This window comes from Sinohyriopsis cumingii, chromosome 10 (assembly GCF_028554795.1).
Source record: "Sinohyriopsis cumingii isolate HCF-2022 chromosome 10, ASM2855479v2, whole genome shotgun sequence".
NCBI lineage: Eukaryota > Metazoa > Mollusca > Bivalvia > Unionida > Unionidae > Sinohyriopsis > Sinohyriopsis cumingii.
Window position 1 is genome coordinate 67,032,978 of NC_142970.1, and position 25,228 is coordinate 67,058,205.

Here is a 25,228-nt window from a genome sequence, read left to right on the forward strand (position 1 = left end):
GACCGCGTAATCTTTCCAAATCTGCATTCGATCGAGGATAACGAAATGTGTTGCCTGTTTGCGCATTATAGCGCCTTAGTAATTCCTGTACTTGAATGTGGCGTAAACGACGTGCCATTTGTATATACACTACTATTTATTCAAATGAAAAAATTAATTTATTTTGTTTGAATACTATGTTTGCATTTCTGGAAATGCCTTGCATTTCTAGGATAAACTTTAATTTTGATTTAATTAAATACAAATAATAGTATAATGCGTGAAGAAATCAATTGCAAATGGTTACTTGAAGGAAGTACTTCACGGTGTGGCAAACGATGTCGCGGCGAGTACTGCTCGTCTCATGCATTCGCGATTAGAAAAAATCCTAATTCAGGCCCGCGTCCCTGCGTTGTATGCAAGCAAGGTGTACGAGGACCTTACCAACTCTGTGGGCCATGCGGCGGACGCGATTACCGGTCAATAATGATTTATTATAAAAAACGATCGCCAAAATACTACCAGCGAACATCACCGCCAACTATTGAGGAATTTCTTCAGCGACGCGCTCGGGAATCTTCGATTCCTGGAAACGCTAGCGTTGGGAATGCTTTGCATTCCACGGAAACCTAAAGTCTTGCACGTCCGCGAAGGAATCTGCGATTGTCGAATCGGAGATTCCCATGTTTACTAATCATTGGTTGTCATTAAAATCTTATTTTGTCTGCGGTATTTGTTTTACTAATCATTGGTTGTCATTAAAATCTTATTTTGTCCGCGGTATCTGTTTTACTAATCATCACCTGAAAGTCCTCAGATTTCCCCGCGGAGGCTTCCCCGTGTCCTGTTGGGTTACGTTAAAACTTAATTTCCCTCGCAGTATAATACAATATTTACCATACGCGCCCCGGTTGTGTTTTTGTTGTTAATTTTGTCTTACGTAGAAGGCTTTGTTTTACCTGATAAGGCTTTCTCGTATGGAGTGTTTTACTATCCCCTTTCTCCCATACTACTTCATCTACATTGCACAATAAAGTGCATTGGACAAATGCTATTGATATGTTTGTACTTTCCTTAAGGAATGCATTCTGGGAAAGTGTTTGAAATGAATAGTTGTATGTGATATACACTCTACTATGCTATGTACTCAGAGACTTTTCGATTTAGAGTATTAGTACATATCATTAGTACTTTCTTGACCAGTACTTCAGAACAGTCTTGGTCGAAATGGTACGAACAATCAATACCTTATCAGACAGCGCAGTTGATTCACAAGGGTCTCAATAAACTCAGTAATGTTCAGTAATGGGCAGTAATGTACATTAATGGGCAGTGATATACAGTAATGGAGTCATTAATACAGTATTGTAAGCTAAATTCTAGCAATGGATCAGTCAGCAGCATATCTAGGATATATTTGTGTCCCTATTGAAAGCTTACCGATAGGTCCCTGACTAACCTAAGAGTGAATAATTCGTGGGCCACTATGATTTGCAAACTCTTGCGATATGATAGTTATGCACCGGCAGATAATATTTAGGATGGGTTTTGATAAATTAGAGACATATCAGTTTTTGTACAGTTTGTCGTTGTTCACCCATTGACTTTAATAAGCTAAATGATGGAAATAATGTGGTTTAATATGTCGTAAGATTGACTATATCATAGTGGCAAGTATGTATGTATGTATGTATGTATGTATGTATCTATGTATGCATGTATGTAGGTATGTATGTATGTAGGTATGTATGCATGCATCCAGACTGAAGTCACTGGTTTTATTTTTCTGAATACGTTTTAAAATCCTTTTTTTAAAATAAAAATGTGCGAAAATAACATTATGTAAAAGAAACTACAATAATGGCCTATGAATATTATAAATGTATTGTATGGACTTAAATACAAAAATTACAAATAACACATATGGTAATTATGTTGTTTTTAATGTTCAGAACGTGTTTTAATGATCATATTACTAAACCAAAATATTTTATTGAATTGAAATTTGTTGGTAGTAATTTTATTATTTGACAACGTTACTGTTTGCTTATTTATACGCTTTTCTTTCATAAATTTTCGAAATAATGCTTCCCGTTCATTTTCTGTTCTTTGGCACCACACGTCAATAGAAGCTATGTGGTGCATATAATCGGATTTCTGCTTGAAACTGCATCTTCCATTCGACGCGTGTTTATTGGGAAGTGAGAATTAACTGAGGTACGAAAATAAGATCTGATTTTTCTTTAAGTTGGTCCCACTCTTCAAATAAGTATGGGCAGACTCTATTTTGTACACTGGCAGGAAACTTAAAATGATCTTTCAGACTTGGTAACATTCGTTCGAAGTATGTTTGAAAAGCCGATGCATTTTCCCAACGGACATCAGTTTAATGTTTTGCGCTAGCTCCTCCTACTAGAGAGTCATCGGCCTGTGAAAATTCCTTCGTCACCGAAAAGGGTATGAACAATTATCTTTGATTGTTGACGCCGAAAATGGTTTTGAAATATTCATGACATTTTTCTTCCAACGAAGTGTACGAACAATCTTTGTCGCTCCAGGGAATGACTGCCGTAAACGTTTAAGAATCACAGTTTCGTCATCTGAACCGACAATAAAGTTTTCTATTTTTTTCATCCGTGAAATGACTGACAATCTGTGAGAAGAAAGCATTGTACATTTCAAAATCACCCTTTTGGAAACGACGGGCCGAAATAGATAGGAATCTGTTGAAGTTAAGAGCATACCACCCAAGTTTAAATGTTTTGTTCATATCTAACACAGTAGAAACCTTCGTGCAACAGAAACGTTTTCTATTCTGTATCTGTATGTCAGAGTACAGTATGATGGATGGACAGAAAATCAACGTGTCGGACAATGGTATTGAAAGACGATAACAATACACATTTTTCTCTGCAATTATCATGTGGTCGGCAAGATTGCTGTTGTAAACGTTTCTGCAGGATTGTCATTCTTGTCATTTTTGTCGGTTTTTAATATTGTTGGACAGTCTTGATATTTTTCGGAATGTCGTAAATATTTCCTTGGTTTAATTTCTCGTACACGACTTTTGCTGAGACTTGTTTTACAATACTTGCAGCCACCGCTTTTACGCTTTGCATAGTTTTCATGCATTCTTTATTTACTTTAGATTGAAGTGCAATTCCATGAATTGTCCTCTCAGGAAATGTACCAACATATTCCATAATTGAAACAGTTGTAGACGATGCTATAGGCACATTACCTATCCAAGTTTTATGTCTCTTGTATTCTAGAGTTCATGTGTTTTCTATATGCCATATGCACAACCAACACGACCTGAAAAAAAAAAGCCGTATAACGCACTGAACAAAAAGTTCGATATCACCTTAAATTTACGCTTCATTCCAGTCAAATTTAATTTAATATTAAGCAAATGTATGTCATTGTATTATATTACTTTTATTGCAATTTCGTTTGGATTAAGGCTGCCTCCATTTCTTTACCTACTCACTAGTGCTAAAAACGTTATGCAGCGAAGTGTGATTCACAGTAATTAGTTTTAATTACTGTTGAATTTATTTTGTTTACAGCAACTGCAGCTGGTTCAGTCACCTACCCCGTTCCAGTTTCTGACCAGATGACAGCTCAAATCGGCGACGTTATAGGATGGTGCGTTACTTTATATTGGTCTTTACAGTTACATCTTCACACACACATACACACACACACACACACACACACACACACACAGACACACACATGTGGCCGGCGCTACCATATAGGCAAACTAGGCAGCCGCCTAGGACGCTGATTTCAGGGGGCGCATTTGTTTAGAAACATCATTGTGTATAAATTTTGAAATTGATATTTTCCGGGGGGGGGGGCAGAATCTAGCCTTGCCTAGGGCGCCAGATAGTCTGGCCTAGTCGGCGCCGGCCCTGCACACACACACACACACACACACGTGTGTGTGTGTGTGTGTGTGTGTGTGTGTGTGTGTGTGTATGTGTGTGCTCTATGTTCTGTTTAAAACGACATAGAATTAACATTGATCCAATAATAACATTGACCGAGCATGAGCCCTTGAACCCGTGGTCAGTCTAGTTTTGAATTCATTTTTGCACTGAATTTTGACAGAAAAGTTGACCAAATAAATAATACAGGGCTAATGTTTTATATTTAATGTTATTTTTGCGAATTACTTTACAAATGATGTAAACCATGAACAAATATTTCTTCAAGATTTCTCAAAATTAACCTCTTGTGGCAGTGGAGGCTTGTATTTTCCGTGTAACGAATTATTCGGTTTTCTAGAGCATTAGCACGAATTAAATGTTTGATTTTCAATTGACAAAGAAAATGTTAGACATAAGATAGTTTTTATTTCATTAAACTAGTTATAATTTTCACGTCGCTGAACTCTTTTGATGTTGCATACTACTTCACTCCTAGAAGCTCGCCCACATTAAGAGTTCGTGTTCAGTGTTTGATGCGAGGCGTAATGTTTTTGATTCAATTAAAATCTTTTCAAGTCAAGCTCCAGATGTTTAAAATAGACCTACGTGTGAGAAAAAGTTTAATGAAATAATGAAATAACTTTTTTTAAATTGGCATCATACAGTTAAAGCTCGAATCACAACCGATAATTGCTTATTTGGAAGTTTTCTGTTGAATTAAGTTTCGAATTCATGGAAGCACAAAGGTACAACTCTCATTTTGTAAGTTTATTGTATTAAACACATATCTTAGCATACATACATACATACATACATACATACATACATAACTATGCTCATGCATACAGACAGATTACAGAGTATTATAAATATTGTAAGTCGCGTGCTGCTGGGATGGAACGTAACGTAAGTTTCCACTGGTCGATCGAAATGGAGTCTGTCCGTCTTAACCCTGTCACTCCGGGCTCTACTTACAAATATACAGCTAAAATAAATACATACACGATCACACTTGATCACAGAGAATGTATTAGTATCAACGCACTTCTAGGCAGAGACTTTATAGTTTATCCGAGAATTTTAAACCAGAAATCATGCCTGCTGGTATTGATTCGGCTTGAGCGTGGGCGTATTAGGATGCAGGGGTCAGTTTCTATGTACAAATTAATGCTGCAATCAGCGACCTAGTATTTAAAAAAATCATAACAAATCAAATACACAAGTGAGGTCATAAAGGTCAATATTTTGGGATACCTATATTAAAACAAAGAATAAGACTATTGTCCACTTGACCAAAGAAGTCAATGGCAGTTCATAGCAGAACAAGTATATGCACCCCAATCCCAAATTTCCACCTGCAAGTTTCATATCCGAAGGTCATTTTTTTTGACACCATGTGATGGTCACAGTGCAATTCAAGCCCTTTTCCTAGATGACAATTAAGCATATCATTGTGTACTAAACAGGCTGATGCATTTGGAAATAGCTGTCATCCAAGCCGTTTTTGAGATATTTTACAAGCCCCAAACCCATGCGTTTACTGCTTTTATTTCACCTGTATCAAGATTAATTGATTTAACTAGTCGTGTTTTTTTATACATCTTCCATTTGTCCTAGTTTGCTCTTTTCACTTTGGTGATTGCTTGAAGGTTGTCTAGCCGATTGTCATTTATATCAAAATTAATATGATCGATGACAAAACCGTCATTTATCACACCGTTAAAACACTCATATATACATTTGTGCGAAAAATATTTCAAATGTTTTATTGTAGCAAATAACAATAAAAGAGAAGCCCATTTTATTGATATTTTAACCGGGTTTTTTTTAAGAAAAAAATTTCCAATGACATCGGCTCAATCGACCTCGTAGTTTCCGTATATTGGATGTTTTCTAAACTCGTCAATATCTTTTTCAGTTTTCTCAACATATAAATTTCTTTTCACTAATATAGCATTATTTTTTAGATGAAGAATCTCGCGTCTTTTATTCTGATGTCATCAGAAAATGTTTGTTTCTCGTAATTTCGTTTAAACGCACGATATTTTCGTCCACAACAAGATACACGTAATTCTTTTCCACTTTGACTCCAACTCCACATTTCTAACATGGTTTTGGTCCAGTACTGCCACGGGGAACAGTGGCCAGATGATATCCGCAGTTCTCACCACGACATTTATTTACACGTGGTGTGACTGATCCGATCATGAGCCATTGATAACTAGGTTTTTCTTGATGCATATTGTATTATATAGTAAAGTTCAATTAGAAAAAAAAATATTTGTCTTATATATAACAATGAGTCATTCTACTGTTGCAAAACAATTGCGAGAGCATTATTTTAACCTCTCTGGCGAGAGCCAGCTTTTCCAAGGTCAAAAATTGTACAAGAAAAATATTAAAAAAAAACATAAACGAATTATTAACAGTAAGTTATTTTGATATATTAGCCAAGATCGAACAGAAGTGCATCACCAAATTTGACCTCGACAGATTGCCAGCTGAAGAAACATCATCCACTATTCGAATTACAACTACACAAATTAATCAGAATTCTCAAAGATGAGTTTGCACAAGATCGAGCTGTTCGTGCTTGGTCAACATTTCGGATAGACCACGAAGATGTATTTATGGACTCGACTATGAACACGCATGCTACTATGATTGCTAATAATCTTGCAGATAACAAAAAGTGTACTTTTAGAATACAATTTATTGTACAACAGAATGGTGGTCAGGATGGCTGAACTTGGATTATTCGTGATAAACTCGACCATGTTAAGGAATCACTGTGAAATATTAATGTTGTGACAGTGGACATCAGGTACGTTTACCGGCATAGACAAACCATATTATTCAAACGCGTATCCAGTGTCCACTGCAGTTGACGCAACGAGTAAATGAGCTTACCGGATCGCGAATAAAAATTGTTGCACAATGGGAAGAGTCTCTCATCAACGGATCCAAAATGAATGACTTAGCTGTAATGGAAAAACGATGAAAATTTCAGATAGTGGTAAAAACAATAATCAACGAGATTTTGAATAATTCCTGCAACTGTCGTAGTAAAGGTTTTCCAGTAGCAAATATGGATTATACTTCACACGCGTGGACTGAAGCAATAACACAATTTCCATGAAGAAAAACAACAAGATTTTATAACAGCGATATTTTGGAAGAAATTCACAATATTAGTAAGCGTGACCCTATATCGGACTGGCTATTTCACAGCGACGGATTAGATAGTGAATCATTTGATTGATTTGTGCTACCTTCTGGTGTACTTTATCAGAAAGAATCTCTGCAACAAAATATGAAACAAATAGCATCGTCTGCTGTAGCTCCTATAGCTCAACAACAAAAAATTAATGGCGTCCAACTCCAAAATAATTTCTCGACGATACATCACGATTTTATGTGATCTCTGGAACACAACATATAATTACGCCGACATGTTATATGTTGATAAAGTCGCGACTTACCCAGCTAGTTTTCGTAGATATGGCGACTATTTGCTACGGTTCCTTCAGCTATAATATATTCTTGGCTCATCTGGTACAGGCTTGAGGTGAAATGAATGTAGCATTTTGATTGCGGTGTTTGTATTGATATTTATGTACAATAAAATGCTAGAATGACAGGAGATTAAAGAGAAGAACGAATAAATGTGTGTTAATTATGATGTAAATAAATACAGAATCAATTATGTCCTACTTTTTATTGTGTTCTCTTATTTCCTTTATCAAATACTCGCAAGATCACAATTACATTGTCATACAAAATAATAATTTTGCTTCATGACCATATGAACATCAGCTAACAAGATTAATTTTCAATACATAATTGTTCAAGTATACTTTAAGAAACAACGAATTTAGCATAAATGTTTAATAAACTAAATTTGATAAAATGAAGGTTATGTTTTTATGACATCAAAGTATACTACTATTAGTGGAGAATCCTACTAACCATATTTTTTAGAAACTCTCTACAAAATAAACCTTCAAATGAAAATCGGGTAAATTCCAAAAATTTTAGATAAACCCGAAATGTGCATCAATCAAAAATTTGGACAAATCCAAAATTCGGATAACGTACAATCTGGACAAGTCCGAAATTTGTATAACTCAAAATCTGGGCAAATCCAAACTTTTACATTGAAATAATATAGCACTTCCAGAGATGGCTTTTATCTGAATAAAATAAGCCATGACTGATAAAAATGTGGACACTCGAGTTTCTCCGATTCTGGTTAGAAACGGTAACACTACCACCTCGCGCTCAGCAACATAGAGTGCTGAAAACAATGGCGCCATTACAAATAATTATATTTTCGTACATTATGAACTTGATTGACTTTTCAGCTACACCCGAGCAAGCTTCGGCTAAGCAACCCAGCTTTACCAAACTATAGTCGACCTGGTATAATTGGTCTGTGTTTGCTTGGTAAAACTCAGTTGTTGCTCAACCTGCAACGAGATGTCTCAAATCAGACAAACTTTATTTAGTAGCGCCATCTGTGGATTACCAGCAATTCTGTAATGCTCTTAAGGAATTCAGTGAATCGGCAGCGGGTTTGGAAAACAACATTTATCGCTGACAATAATGATGCATCGTCCGTTGAAAATATTGATGGCGGCGTCAATAGTCTTTACTATAATGTCATGCTTGACAAACAATGAAATCCAGCCAGAATATTTTCACGAAGGAGGCACAAAAATGCAGACGTCATTTACGTTACACAGATTGTACACTCTGATCCCCAAAGTTATGAGAGATACCTGTACTTTTGGGGTTATTTTTAACGTTGTTGATACACATACACTGAGAAATATTCATCAGACTTGTTGTCCCGGTTACATGGACATAAATAAGATTAGGAACTCATTTCATATGCTCAAGAAACCCTATTGGATTAATCACAATAAGTTTACACGATCCAACAACACTATATAGAATAGGTCTGACAAAATCCTTTGTTTTTTTTTTTTTAAAAAATCGCATTTACTGCATAATGAAACAAGAAAATATTAACGTAATTATCTCTGAGATTGAGCAATTACAACTAGATGGACTTGCGGTTGAACTTGATGTTGAGAAAAAATCAAAGACGATTTTGAAATTTTACAACAGCGACCGGAAGAGGGTAGATATACACTAGTGGTAGGATATCACGCTATCAAATTGCTCCAACGCGAATTGGAAGTGTCCTTTGTTGGTTTAAACGATGAATACAAGATAGCTAAATTTGTTCACTGGCATGTACCATTGAGAAAATACGATCAAAGCTATCTCAGCAGTATGAAACTGTAAGTGCTGGTGCGAGACAACTAAAAAAGAAAGCTTATAGTGGAATCCAGGGCGGAATATCAGTGCCAACAGTACCCTTCCAGAAAACGAAATTAAAAAGAAAAATAAAGACAAAAAAATTATATGTAATTTTTTGTTGTTGTTATTGTTGGTTGTTTTCGTTTTTATGGTGTGTTAGCGTTCAGGTCCTGTCACGCACATACAATGTAACAGTTCAATAAATTACCGTCTTGGTCGGTTACATGGATTATGACATCGTAAATAAACAGGATTAGTTGGCATTGATACAATCAAATGTCTCGATGGGACAGCTTAAGAAAAGCTATAAAGAACATAGGCCTGCTTGGCGTGACCGTAGGATGCTTGCACAGACGCGATATAACTACGATCGACTGCGTTACAAACGACATTTACTGGAACGTCGAGGCGATACATGGCGACCACCAACATTTAGATTGTTACCTCAAACAATTACCGGCAAGGTCCCTGTTTGTTTTCTTCATGTGGCATAAATCTTCGAAAAATATTCGATATTTATGTCATTGATGTCCTGCTGTAATTTATCGATGTCAAACCTTGGTAGTTTGAATATAGGCAGCTGGTCTTCTGTGACCTGAAAATAATAAAAGAAAATATTTTTGCACGGTACTCCTCTCATTTCCCCACTTGTAAATTCCTAATTTTGCAGAGTTTTCGGAAATAATTATAAACCATATTTTGTCCCGCGCAGTCCATGTATTAGCCCAATAAGTCTTCCTTTTAAATAATTAAGAGTACGAGATTTTATCAGACATATATAAACTAAGTTCATTTATCAGAATATTTTTATATTCTGAAAAGTTCCGTATTAAACTAGACACATTCTTCTAAAATATATCCAAATGCCAAGCAGGCAATTCCACTGGTTTACTAAATCATTTTTATGACTCTAGTTTCATCTGCCATGGTACCACTATCGCACAGGATAAATACTTGATTAAAATATCTCAACCCGAAGAAGAAAATAACTAGGTACATCAAGACGATAAACCATGTGCCCTGTATAATCTCGAAATGTTTTTCAACTGTTTTTCTTTTTCTTCTCTCGAACAAATGATCAGATTTTTGTGGTTCTGGATGTTATTCAACAACTGTTGGTGCTACTAACGGCCATCCCAACACATTTCTGATCGACGACTTCTATATGTCAAAAACGTAATCAGGCGTTGATATGTCAATGGCGGCGCTCAGCGTTGACTCGTGTACTTCGAGAGCAATCTTAATTTTTTCCCCGTTATTGATTTGATTCTACGCTGAAGTTCATCAATGAATTGTTCAATATGATATGATTGAGTTGGAATGCCACCGAATTTCTAGTCAGGGGGAGGGTAGCCCATCTCCTTGTTCTTATACGCGAATGCCAGTTAATTATTTATAGGAGTTGGAAAACTAATAACGGATTCTGGCTGCGTTGACGTCGCTGATTTTGTGGTCGGTGGCGGTGTTGTGTTAGCAATAATCTGTTCCAGTCGTGTGGTTATTTATGCGGTCATTATCTTCTATACGGCAACGTCAGCGGGGGTATGGCTGAGTTCTTGTGATACCGATAATAAATATCACTAACTGCATCAAATTCCCTATCTGATATTACACTGTCGTTTAACCACGTTGACAGTATCGATGATATATTTATGCACGCATGAGTCGCCGCCCAAGTTATATCTGTGGGTTTATGTAATTTGTTACCGGCAAACGTAGATAGTTTTTTGGCGATAATATTAGGGGTATCAGCAAAGTTACAACAACAACAACAACAGTAACATCGATACCAATCACGGGCGATATCACGTGCCTCGCTGATAAGGTACTGATTGACATTGTTGTTACAGCGACCAGTGAGGACACCGCATAGACAACATTGTCGATGACGATGATACGTCTACGGTATTTTTGTTTTGTTTTGTCTTATGTTCATCGATGATTTATTCAACGTACATGCTTGATTATATCTGTAAGACTGTGTGGAATTCATTATGTTATATGCTAAGTAATCAAATGAGGTGTTGTTGCGGCGAATTCCAGACACCACTAATATGTTGCTGAGGTTAAGTTTTTATCTACTGGTTCAAGTCTGAATGTTTCCTCTGTTACGTATATCTGATTTAATTTATATTTATTTTAATTTTATTGCTTGTTTGTCAGTTTTAATTTTTTATTATTATTCAATTACATAATATCATAATATAATCTTGTTTACGTGATTTCAATTTTATTTTTCTCCAGAAAATAGTTTGACCATGACTGTTCGATTGTCAACATTTAAAGTTGACCTAGTTCCCGACCTTAATTCAAAATTAGTAACAGCCACGTGAACAAGTTATTTTTCTATTTATTTTTTTTCGTTGGAACATTAAGGGTGAGATCGAGTCTATATTGGATACGTGACCCTAGACTTGTAACTAGTTTTATTGAAGTAAACAACTTTTTACAAATTTTATTCATAGAGCAAAATTATTGGTTTTTGTCATGGCCATGTTGAGAGTACGTGATGTAAACAAGATCACGGGACCCTCATACAGGTACTTATTGTGCGTCTCAAAATTACTGTATAATCATTGGTTTAGAGGAATGATCAGTCCGGGCTTAAAACCATTGATGTTCAGTCGTCTTGTTCTGTTGTAGCCAGTTTTCGAGTTATATGTTATTTTTTCTTCAGATTATTTGGATTCTAAAAGATTAATTCGTTTCTCTGGAAATATTTTGAGAGCTCATACAGATTTCTTGAACAAAGTCATTTCTTTAAAATGTTATAAGGATTTCCAACACCGGAGTGTTATTTCTTGTGTTTCTACAAGTAATGTAGACAACAGCACTGTACAGGATACATCATACGTGATCGCCTTCCATCTTGGATTCTTCGTTGAGACTCGAACTTGAATTCATTAGAACATTTCATTATTAAGACTTCTAAAATTTTATTCGTGGATTATTCTTTGATTATTTTGGGATTTGATTCTTAAAACCGTAAGTTTTTATTTTTTCAGTTTTACAGTATTTTTCCAGGGAAATAAATTATTTGTCAAATTTGTCAAAGCTTGTTGTTTTTATTTTACTCTTTCTTTTCTTCATGTTTATTCGAGCCTAAACGCGTAATATAAGACATCATTATTTTCATTTATGAAGACTGACACGATTCCACAAAATCTGTAGGTGGAAATGTGATAAATATTCTAAATCGCTTAGCGCTGAACACGGAGAACCTGTTCACCCCGCTGACCTTTGCGGTATGTTTAATGGAATGGTATTGTTCTGACCATGTTGAAGATTCAGACTCTACTGTGTATATTGCGTTCATGAATGGATGTTTTCTTCTATTTATGTGAGCTTAATGCCGGCGACCATTGGAAGTCTATTTGTTGTTCTGCAAAAACCCATAAAGGTGGATACGCAAGTATTACACTCAGATCTGAACGTGGCCAATCCATCACTGTCTGTTATTAACGAGATCCGTATCGCGATGTCGTTTTTGTCCAAGTATTTCTTCATTATAGTCATCGTCTGATGTTGGTTCTTTCATAATAGCAGTGCAATTTCCGCTCATTTTGAGTCCCACAACAAACTGTTTGTACCGCCCCGACCCATTACTGTCGCCTTTATTCCTGGTTCGGCCGGACCCCCAAGACGGCCAGGGCCCCACAACATTCTTTACCTGCTTCCACTGTAGTTATACGCACTGTTTTCCTACCAAATGAATGATCTCAACTTGTGAATTGGTAATGTACACATCCTATTTCTTTCTAAATGTCATTCGTGCAGCAGAGCTAAAATTATTTAGAGCGCGTAAAAGAAAGGATATGTACTAAATACAAAACTGTACTGGGGAGGGGGATTCGTTTGACACAGCTGTTGGCTTCAATGTATCCCTTTCACCATATCAACCCCCCCCCCCCCATTCAGGACAAAACACGCATGCAGATTTTTCTATATATCACGTCAAACATAAATAACTTGATGCAGTTTAATATCATGCATTGTGAAGTCTAATTCTATTCTCTGTATTTGAACTTAATGTAATATAATACAGTATCGTGAAGTATAATACAAAAAGGTGAAGTATAGTAATATAAGCAACTGCAAAGGTAATTAGGTAAATTAAATTATTTGAAGTGAGATGATGTAATGAAAAGGTAAATGTTGTTGCTCTAGGGTTTAACGCCATTTTTCAGCACAAAATAGGCTATACATGGCGGCCAGTATAACTGGTGGAGGAAGAACCCTGGAAAACCCAGGGAAGAACCACCGACCAACAAAAAGCTACTGGCAGGCTTTCCCACGTACCCACGCTAGCAGAGCCTTGGACTCGAACTCGCGCAGACAGAGGTGAGATGGCAGTGATTCGGAACGGTTAGCGCTTTAGACCACTCGGCCACTCGGGGCCCCCGAAAGATAAATGTAAGACTAATTTGAATAAATTGATTAAAATGGAAAGTGATAAGATTACAGTCTCATAATTACATTCAAAGGTGGAGTTCGACCAATGTGGTGCGTCACAAAGATGGCAGTGGAGAGAATAACGGAAATCTTTACCAACTGATTACGCCAAAACCAACAACTGGAATGAACACAAATTGGTCCACAAGTGTTGCTACAAAAGTTGATAGCAGAACTTACGCTGTGCAGTACACACTTGGATCAAGTGAGTGAAACATTCAGATATTCAATGGCAAAATGTGATGGGCAGTAGACATACCTGGACAAAGTATAGACGTGATTAAATACTCTGACAAAAAGTGTGCTGGACATCTTACACATTTAAACACAGATACTGCGTATACTAAATATTTGAACACAGTACGCCATCAGAGACAAATGTGTGAAGTGTTTAGTACAGCACGCACACTCAGGCATAACAGTACACACATTAACACTTACATACGGTAGCATAAACGAATGAATGAATAGTGTGATGGTAAACCTTTGTAAATCGACGGGATGCTTGCAAGATAAAATTTGCTTGTTATTTCATATTTAGACGTAATATATATTGTTTATAATTTCTTTTTTATCTTGCATTTAAAAATGTTAGACACCAATTAAAAAGTTACCTATTATTATTGTTTGGATCGCACGTTTCAATGAATGAATGAATGAATGAATGAATGAATGAATGAATGAATGAATGAATGAATGAATGAATGAATGAATGAATGTAAACCTTTGTAAATCGACGGGATGCTTCTAATATAGAATTTGCTTCTTGTTTCATATTTAGACGTATAATATATATTTTCTAATTTCCTTTTTATCTTGCACGTAAAAATGTTAGACACCAATTAAAAAGTTGCCTGTTCTTATTATCGGATGGATCGCTCGATTGAATGAATGAATGAATGAATGAACAGTGTGAATGTAAACCTTTATATTTTCTAATTTCTTTTTTATCTTGCATGTAAAAATGTTAGGCCCCAATTAAAAAGTTATTATTGGATGGATCGCTCGTTTTATATGTAAAAATATTTATTTATTTATTTATTTTTCAGACTCGAATCCTTCATTTACTAATTTTGGTAGCCCGGTCAACATTTACAACTCCAACGCCACGGGTACCGTTGTTCATACTGTTAGTGTCACTGACCCCAACACCGGTGACATCGCCACGTTAAACGTCACTAGAACGAACACCAATTCCTTCTTTACTTTTGATTCTACTAGTAGTAAGTATTGTCGTCAAACTGCTCTCACAGGTGGCGCTTCCGCTTCCCTTGAAAATACATTACCAACATAGTTTAAAGTAAAGGAGATAATTGCAGAAATCGTGTTCCTTGATTTTTTCTTAGTCCATTGTTTGAAATTTGTTAACATTCAGTGCAACTATAACTTTAAATTATTTGCTGATTTCACTTCAAAGTTAAAAGAACTTTTACTGAAAAGCCGGTTTTATGACATGTACAAGGTAGGTATTTTTTATTTTTTGTAGGAGACATTTTTTGTAAGCTTTTATCTTCACAATCGACAACATGTCAGACACAAGGAATGTAATTACTAGTAAATGCTCCGTCCATTCCAGTTAAGAGATGTGTTGAGCGTTTATTGAAAAAAAGACTCAACATTTCGGTAGATTTTGGCAAGATTTTTATTGAAATTTGAATGTAATTTCATCTGAGTTTAAAAAGTATACGGATTATTTTAACAGTGTCTCAGAAAAATGTATCTTGCCGTTGTAAATTGTTATAAAAGGATACCAATATACCTGGAACCATAACCTGAACTATTGTCCGGTTCATGCCTTCATCTAATAGCATTAGGTTCATCCTGTTCTGAGCGATTTTATTTTCAAAACTTCCCAAATCAATTTTATTACCTACTTGAGTCGGTTGATCTAAGTATCGGCTGTGACTACGTGACTTCAGAACCACTTTTATTCAAGATGGTGAACTGAAACGAATGTTTGCATTGTTTGTACTTCAATATTTAAACTTGAAGGTCTGATACAAATTAAAGTCTATAGATTTTAAAAGAAAGGTGATATTTCCATAGACTTTAGAAAGGTAAGACTTAAACGGAGTAATCCTTTATTTAAATTTTGTCACTAAAGAACTTTTTGAATTCCAGTTTTCATGGAACTAAATGTATGAAAGAGTCTGGCTGCACTTGAGCATACAGAAAGTATATCTTTCCAAGTTCTCAATATGACTGATGCAGGCACGAGTACAGCCTCAAGGAGTATGCATGACTAACGACATTTTTACACTTGCTGTGTTACCGGGTCATACGGTATATCGTTTGGTGTATAAAATATATTCTTTTACAAAAATAAAGTTACCTTGTTGCAGAAAAACATAACTTTAAAATAAAAATATCTTTGCCAGAAAGCATAGTATAAATGAGTTCAGCTTTGATGCAGCGAGTGATGGAATGATTCCGAATACAACGGTTGAACTTTGCATTGCGTTTCAGAGCAGATATCAATAGCTTCAGTTCTATCAGGAGCTGTTGGGAACCACCTGCTAACATTCATTGTATCTGACACATGTGGCAACACAGCCACTGGAACCCTCACCATCTACGTGGCAAATATAGTAAGTAATCGTCACGTCTAAGTCTGACAACGAAGAGTGCGAAACTAGTGTCTAGCTAGCCTGAGGGCTTTCGCCTCTTCTCTAAATTTGCTTAATAGCCTATGACTACTATAACAATGAAGTATCCGGGATATAATTTGCGCTTACGTAAATTTACGTAAAATAACAGATGTCCTTATGGCTCATCAATTTCTAGGTCAATACAAATATTTTCCAGTATCAGCAACAAGCTGAAATAAACTAGCTGAAACATGATAAAGTTAAAAGGTTGAATTCCTGTAAAAACAACCATGTAAAGATTCGCAAACATAACCGTTTTTCTGTTTTATTTGTTTGTCTTGTCTATGTTTTGTATTTGTCTTTGAAAAAGACCCATTGAAGAGCCGAAAGCGCTCATGCTAACTCGATACTAGTTTCGCACTTCGTTGTCAGTTTATTGCATTTATCTTAATCAATCCCTGACACACGTGATCCCTTGATGGATCCAGTGCACTTGAAAGTATTATTATTCGCTATATGATTTGTTATATATATATATATATATATATATATATATATATATATATATATATATATATATGTGTGTGTGTGTGTGTGTGTGTGTGTGTGTGTGTGTGTCAGTATTATCAGCCAATGCGGGGGCCCCGAGTGGTCTAATGCACTCACCTCTGTCTGCGTGGGTTCGAGTCCCGGCTTTGGTCAATATGGGTATATGAGAAAGCTTGCCAGTAACTTCTCGTGTGTTGGTGGTACTTTCCGCGGTTTTCCCGGGTTCTTCCTCTACCATTTTTACTGTCCGCCATGTATAGCCTATCTTGTACTGAAAAATGGCCTTAAACCCGTCAACAACAACAACAACAACAACAAACAGCCGATGTAACAATATCGCTTCCGGAAATCCCATCATCAGTCTGGACACAACAGTACATTAACATTAGGTCCATCAAAACCAATCAGCATGTCTGTCTTCCTGCCTGTTTATCTGACCGTCTTTTGTTTTTATCTTCCATTACCTCCGTCTCTCATTCATTCTGTTGGTTTGTCTGGCCTCAGCAAGTCATTCTTGCTATTACTTTTTCTTCAATAATACACCCTAGCAAGGTGTCAGTAATGGCTTTTATCGTCTTCTAACGTCACAATGAATTTTCTCTCATCTTCAAAAGATTGTTTAAAGATCTGGCATTTTCTCACTGTTCAGAATATTACTAAAAGCTTTTAATATCTGCTCTATATGTGCAGTTGGCTACAACCATAAAGGATTAATGTTAAAGAGCACCATGTATGGCGAACTGTGGCGAACCTATAAGTTTTCCTTTCTGTTATATGAATTTATCAAACAGGTCAGTCGAACTGCAAGCAAGCAATGTCGTATAGTTTAACGTTTTAAACTCTAACTTTCTCTTTTTGTTTTCAATACTCGTTCTATTTCGGAACGAATTATAAACTTTTTATCACATCATAAACAAATTTTCCACGCGGATGTTTTTTGATGGCAACGATTTTCATTGGGTTATCAAGAATGGTATTTGCCGTAAATACTCGCTTCTAAGACGAGTCCATCTGCAAACTGCACCAACCCATATCTGCCGTTGCATAATAGGAATAATCAGTAGAACAAACAAAACAGACTTTGATATGCGGCCGCATTATGCACGGCAGATCAGGATCTGCTTACAATTTGACTCGACCTATAAGCGATTATACACGGTAAGTCCTTTTTAGTTTAAGGTATAATTATTTAAACTTACACTGCTCCGATCACCCATAGGAGTTATGCATAAACCATATACAACTACTTTGTTTCTCCTTATATATAAAACATTTACAACATAGCATATTTTCTATTTATTTCGTACTTACACTCATATAGTTTCCATTTTTGTGGAATTGTAGCGATATTTTTAACCTGAACGTCAGAGAAAGTTAACTAAACCTTCAAGATGGTTTGCAGAAGCAGCTTCAAACAATCATGTGAAAACTGTGCATCTTTTTTTTGTTTTTGTTTTAGCCTCCAACAATCCACAATCTTCAAAACTCAACGTCCATATCAGAAGACACCACGACGGCAAAACTACTCTATACTCTCAGTGTGACAGATCCTACAGACACGGTGTCATGTACACTGTCCACTTCAGATGTTCCGTTCAATGTCCGACAAGTGAATGGAACTACAAGTAATGTCATACATACTTTTAATCTCTGATGCCCAATGCACCGTGCAAAGGGAGTGGGTGTAATGGGGTCGGGTGTAAGATCTATCAGGAAGTACATTTGCACTATTCAAATCATAGTAACAGAGATCTGGAAAGACAGATAAAAGCAAAACCTTTTCAATTACTCCTTCGAGCTTCATATTCACTGTCTAACAGCAGCTGTAAAGGCATACGGATGCAATTTTCGCCCTGTCGATATCTATTCAATGATTGACCACTCAGGTGGCCTAGGTAGTTAAAGCATCCACTTAGGAGGTTGTGGTTTCGAACCCCGACCAAGTCATACCAAAGATATAAAAAGATATAAAAATGACTAGCAAGAGCCTCGCTTGGCGCTCAGCATTAAGAGGTTAGTGTTAGGACTGGTCGGCCTGATGTCAGGATAATGTGACTGGGTAGGACATAATGTTACACGTCTGCGGCATTATGCCCCAATACCAGATATTACTATAAACTGCCACACTGCAGACTTCCTAGTGATATGACTGAAAACTTGTTAAAGCTAAGTTAAAACTCAAAATCACACACACACACACAAACACACACAGATAGATAGATAGATAGAATGTACGCTGTATATATGGTATGCCATGAGATGTATACATTTTTTTTTATTGAAATGGAAACGGGGTTTGCCGAGTTTCTTTTTAATGAAAAATGTATACAACGAGTGTGTATCATTGATACAGCGTACATGCTACATATATTTTATTTATATCACATACAAATATACATATTTGCACTTTGAATGGAGATATTACTGTTCCGGGCAACTGTGTATTGACTGGGTGGATGAACTCCCCACATCCATGCGAGTGTGTCCTCTACAAAATGTAGTTCTACGATTTTTCTTGTTGTTCACAATCACGTATGCAAATTGATTAATTTATTGTTTTCTTTTTGAGTTTCCATTTTTATTCACATTTATTAAATCAATATAGGGCACACTCATGATTTAAACATGAAATATGGTTTTTATGAAGAAAGTAGTACACTACAAACACGGTTAGCCTCTTGCACACTGAACCTGAATTGTCAGGAATTCACGTACTGGTGTATGGAAATTAGCGTTGAATAGAAACTAAGCGAAATGACGAACCAGCAAGAGGTAATTAACATATTTTAATATACTGACAATTCATCTAAGTCATTGTTCTGCTTTAATTAACATTTCTAATGACTATGAAAGTCTCTCTCTCTCTCTCTCTCTCTCTCTCTCTCTCTCTCTCTCTCTCTCTCACCGCTCCGGTGGCCTAGTGGTTAAAGCGTCCGCCTTGGATGCGGGAGGTCGTGGGTTCGATCCACGGCTGAGTCATACCAAAGACTACAAAAATGGTACTAACAGCTGCCTCGCTGGGCGTCCACCATTATGGGGTTAGTATTAGGACTGGTCGGCCTTGTGTCAAGATAATGTGTATGGGTGGGACATCCTGTTACATGTCTACGGCATGGTGCCCAGTGCTAGACATCACTATAAACTGCCACAATGCAGACATCGTAGCGATATGACTGAATAATTGTTAAAGCTATGTTAAAAATTCAAATCACATCACACACAACACACACACACACACACACACACACACACTCTCTCTCTCTCCTTTTGCCGGTTTTACTAAACTTTACCATCATTTATATGTCCAGAGACTTCGTCGAATGACACAAGCGAAAATCCCCAACGCTCGTATTTTCATGCATGGATTTTTGCTCGTATCTAGTAACGATAATCCGTTGGGGGGGGGGGACCATTTGAACAGTTTTATATTTAATAACTAATACTCGATTTTTAGAACATCATACTAGGTTTCAGAAACAACAACAAAGCATGAAATATGCTTGCTACAGTATGTGTGCCGACAAATTTAAAATATAGGCCTAGTGTCGAGTGGCTCTTGCAGCTATGTGTCAATGATATTATGAACACTGTAGATAGATCCCAAGGAAAGCGTAAACATACTGTTACGACGAACCAGATAGCTGTAGGTTACTTGGCGCAAGTTCAGTTATAATGTTTTTGTCCAGCGCAATATGTTTTTCTCTCTCACAACAGATTCTTGTTTATTTTGTCCATTACGTACGAGAGGGGAATGGAAGAAGAAAGGCTTCCGATAAAATCGTGTACCATTTTAATTTCTTTAGAAAACAGGCACTATTCATACTTTTTATCGTTATTTTCATATGTCATTTATGATGAACGAATGAGTACAAATTCGTCATTGAAAGAGTGTTTGGATATTCGTATTATTGCATCATGGGCGGGTCACAATTTGATATACCAGTAGTATTGGTATATCAATTTGCTTTAAACCAACAGGTTAAATGCCATATATATATATATATATATATATATATATATATATATATATATATATATATATATATATATATATATTCACTTACCGTATATCGACCCAATCGTTTCGTAAACTCGTGTGCAAATCTCATTTAGGTGTACCTTACGTTGTCCCGGTCGTCACACTACAAGTGCCCAGACTTAAACATATGGCCATATTAACTATAAAGTTCAGGTGCATATAGATGTATATGGATTTACCCGTCCATTACGATACAATTTACTCATCAGGTACATGACATTTGAGCTCTCCATGTATATACATGTACACTTTGTACTTACATTGACTCATTCTCTGCCCAGCGGATGTCTGAGACTACGGGTAAAATCATCACTCTGAGTTACAAGTGCCCCATCCATTGTCCGACTTATGTCCCCATCTATGAGTAAACTGCTTCTTATTTCTCATTGATTGCCCGACATATATCCCAGTCAATGGGTAAACTGTCTTTAGTGTCCCATCCATTGTCTGACGTATGTCTCAATCTAATGATAAATTGTGTCACGAGCCCCATCCATTGTCTGGCATATATGTCCCAATCTATGGGTAAACTGTTTCTAGTGTCCCATCCATTGTCCGACATTTTTCCTAATCTATGTGGAAACTAATTTATCTTGTCCATCTAAGGGGACCCCGAGTGACCGAGTAGTCTAAAGCGCTCACCCTTATGGATCACTGTCATCTCACCTCTGTCTGCGTGGGTTTGAGTCTCAGGCTCGGCCAATATGGGTACGTGAGAAAGCTTGACAGTAGCTTCTCGTGAGTTGGTGGTTCTTTCCCTGATTTTCCTGGATTCTTCCTCCACCATTTATACTGGCCGCCATGTAAAACCTATACTGTGCTGATATAATGGGGTTAAACCTTATAACAACATTATCCATCTAAGTTGTGTTAATCAGTGTGTGGCACGTGTTGCAATCAACATGTAAACTTGGAAACCTTTTGTCCCAATCACTGTCTGACATTTCACGTGCTATGTATGCACATACATAGACCAGAAAATGTTCACCTGTAAATGTAAAAGAATGCTATGTTACACAGACCATGGGGCCTACAATAAATTATAGTAAACGAAATTGACGATAATGACTGCAAAAGTACAATGACGTTTGTGAAGGGAAAGATAACAAAGACTACTACCATGATATCGACAATGATAACGACTAAAATAACAACCACAGAGATGGGTGCCCCGAAATCAATGACAATAAGCATTCGATGAATATAAGGACAATGACAATAAAAACAAGGGGATATGGATGCTTGTATGGTTATGTTATAAACAAGGATAACAATGATGAGAAGAAAAAGACAGAAAAAAAGCGGAAAAGCAAAACGATGATAATACAGAACAATAAACAATAATAGAATTCGTATATGTGTCTATCATAATCATTGAGTAATAGAATTTGTTGCTTCTAGCAACTGCAGACAAATGATGGAAGTATTTTGTGTTCTCAGATTACGGTATCTTCAGCAACTCCAGCCCTGGATTTAACTATGATACCCGCAATTCGTACTCCCTGACCATATTGTGCAACGACGGCACTGACAGTGTAACAGGGAACTATACAGTGAACTTGCTCCGAAACCAGGCACCTGTTTTCACAAACTTTACAGGTATGTAACTGTGCTCTTTGCTATTTATCTATATAAGAATTTAGATCGCGACAACATGAGAGTGAGAGTGAACATATTTCGGTTTCAATGAAATATAAATCATAATGTATTTTTCTTGCAAGCCGAAAACATGATCGTTAGCAGTGACAAAAATAAAGAATTTGCTACGACTTAAATAAAATGTAGTTTTCAATTGTCCCATACACCACACGTGCAGAATAACAAAAGCTACACTGAATAGAAAATTCATTAAAGTTAAAAAAGCGGGGTTTTTTTAAATTTATTTATTTCTTTTTTTTTTTTTTTGTTTTAACTGCTGCAAACATTTTTCTTCCTTCACTTTCGTGTTTTCGGAAAACAAAGGAAGAGAAAATGTGAAATAACGCATAATTATGTAGACGTTATGCAATTCGGTTATCGTTCTTGCTTTTAAAATCTGACTGATCAGACACAAAGACATTTTATAACTGGAATTAACACAGTCGTATCGTAAAGTTAATTACATTGTTCTTTGCTCAGTCTCATGTATATTAATAATACCTATCGTTAGTGTGAAATCAAAGTATAATTCAAAGAAAGTAATTGTTCCTAATGAAATAAATTTGCCTGTCTTACACTTTCATCGGGACAATTTGAACAATAAGACGAGATATAATGTCATCATTAAAGTAAAGTATCCGCTTTTTTGTTTTGACTTCAAATAAAATATCTTTTATTTCATCAGCATATGTGGAATTGTCGAGTACAGCGACTACAGGCACCGTGGTTTATTCAGTGTCAGCGACGGATGCAGAAAATGACCAGCTGTATTACAACATGACCTGTAACTCGTCATCTTGTCCATTTACTATATTTAGTTGTAAGTGAACACATTCTTAATTTGAGTGAGGAAAATTACGACATGTAAAATATATTTTGTAGTGTTTACTTGTCTGTCAAAAACACGTATCTTGAAGAACCTTTCGTAACTTTTCTCGTGTACAACTTAATGTGACCACTATTATTTTATTGAGTATTCGTTTCTGTGACAAGAGCACTTACTTTCGTGGATTTGGACTATATTTGCTTTGAGTGATTTTTCAGTGCAATATTTTGACTGAAACATCTAAAAGTTCAAGTCAAGATTTTGGTTACGTCTGAACTCACCGATAGATAGGTATATATATTCGCACGATTTATAGTATAGGGTCAAAAGAGGATTATATAGCTTAATAAAATCAAGCTATATAAGAAAAAAAAGGGTTTCTGAGGGTAGCCAAATCTAAGGTATTAGGGTCGGTTTGTGGGGCAACTTGTCTTGTTTCACTTAGCACTTAGTTCCCTTCAGTACTTTCCTTAATATACTAATACACGCGACAGCCGGAATATATATATATATATATATATATATATATATATATATATATATATATATATATATATATATATATATATATATTTATGTGTGTGTGTGTGTGTATGTGTGTGTGTGTGTGTAATGTCTCAGATACTATGCAAACTGGCTATATATGTAACCCAGCTCACGCTCGCGTTGGTAAATTAAGGATAACTGGTACTTGCAATTAAAATAAATGGTTCGCTACATTTTAGTGATGTTAGTGTGGCCATTAAATAGCACCAATAGAAGGAATTTGCTCTAGTGCAGCCATTTGTTCGTACTATTGAAACCGTAATAAAAAGATGACGATAGTTTTACTAGATCAGATAGATGCTATTGGTTAATTACAGATGTTCAAAAACCGACGTGTGAATGTACTTTACCAATACCTGGGAAACAGGCTGTTGATGCAAACTGCATGTCTTTAAAATAATTTAATTTTAACATTCCTCATGATAACGAGAATTACATCACTAGGAGAAAATATTAGCAATGTGCGAAAACAATATCCCACCAATACCAAGCAAGTGATGATACTATCCACACTGCAGTGTGTGTTTTCGTGGAGTAAGAGATCGAGATGATTCACGTGGGACTTTAAGATGAAGAAGTCGAGATATTTGTTCAAAACGTGATTATCCAGGAAGAGCAAGTAGATTGGACATGCCTTTTTCTTCACGATTGTAACGAGCAACAGGTCCATCTTGTTGAAGGTAGCATCAAATCATGTGTGAATTGTGTGTTAGGCACATAACATCAAAGCATATGTGAATTGTATGTTAGGCACCTATCATCAAAGCATGTGTGAATTGTATGTTAGGCACATAGCATCAAAGCATGTGTGAATTGTATGTTAGGCACATAGCATCAAAGAATGTGTGAATTGTATGTTAGGCTCAAAGCATCAAAGAATGTGTGAATTGGATGTTAGGCACGTAGCATAAAAGCATGTGTGAATTGTATGTTAGGCACATAGCATCAAAGCATGTGTGAGTTAGGCTCAAATCATCAAAGAATGTTTGAATTGTATGTTAGGCACATAGCATCAAAGAATGTGTGAATTGTATGTTAGGCTCAAAGCATCAAAGAATGTGTAAATTGTATGTTAGGCACGTAGCATAAAAGCATGTGTGAATTGTATGTTAGGCACATAGCATCAAAGCATGTGTGAGTTAGGCTCAAAACATCAAAGAATGTGTGAATTGTATGTTAGGCACATAGCATCAAAGCATGTGTGAATTGTATGTTGGGCTCAAAGCATCAAAGAATGTGTAAATTGTATGTTAGGCACGTAGCATAAAAGCATGTGTGAATTGTATGTTAGGCACATAGCATCAAAGCATGTGTGAGTTAGGCTCAAATCATCAAAGAATGTGTGAAT

The 25,228-nt window shown here is 36.2% G+C and overlaps 1 protein-coding gene across 1 annotated transcript in view; it reads left to right on the plus strand.

Annotated features, from left to right (window-relative positions):
• Positions 1-11,729: 11,729 nt before the first annotated feature.
• LOC149790313 (protocadherin Fat 3-like) overlaps positions 11,730-25,228 on the plus strand; it is a 35,848-nt gene continuing 22,349 nt past the window's right edge. The window contains exons 1-7 of the mRNA XM_089973198.1: positions 11,730-11,782; positions 13,727-13,899; positions 14,744-14,917; positions 16,161-16,282; positions 18,291-18,456; positions 22,311-22,469; positions 23,194-23,328. Of these exons, the coding sequence (XP_089829324.1) occupies positions 11,730-11,782; positions 13,727-13,899; positions 14,744-14,917; positions 16,161-16,282; positions 18,291-18,456; positions 22,311-22,469; positions 23,194-23,328 (982 nt within the window). The remainder of the gene's footprint in view (positions 11,783-13,726; positions 13,900-14,743; positions 14,918-16,160; positions 16,283-18,290; positions 18,457-22,310; positions 22,470-23,193; positions 23,329-25,228) is intronic.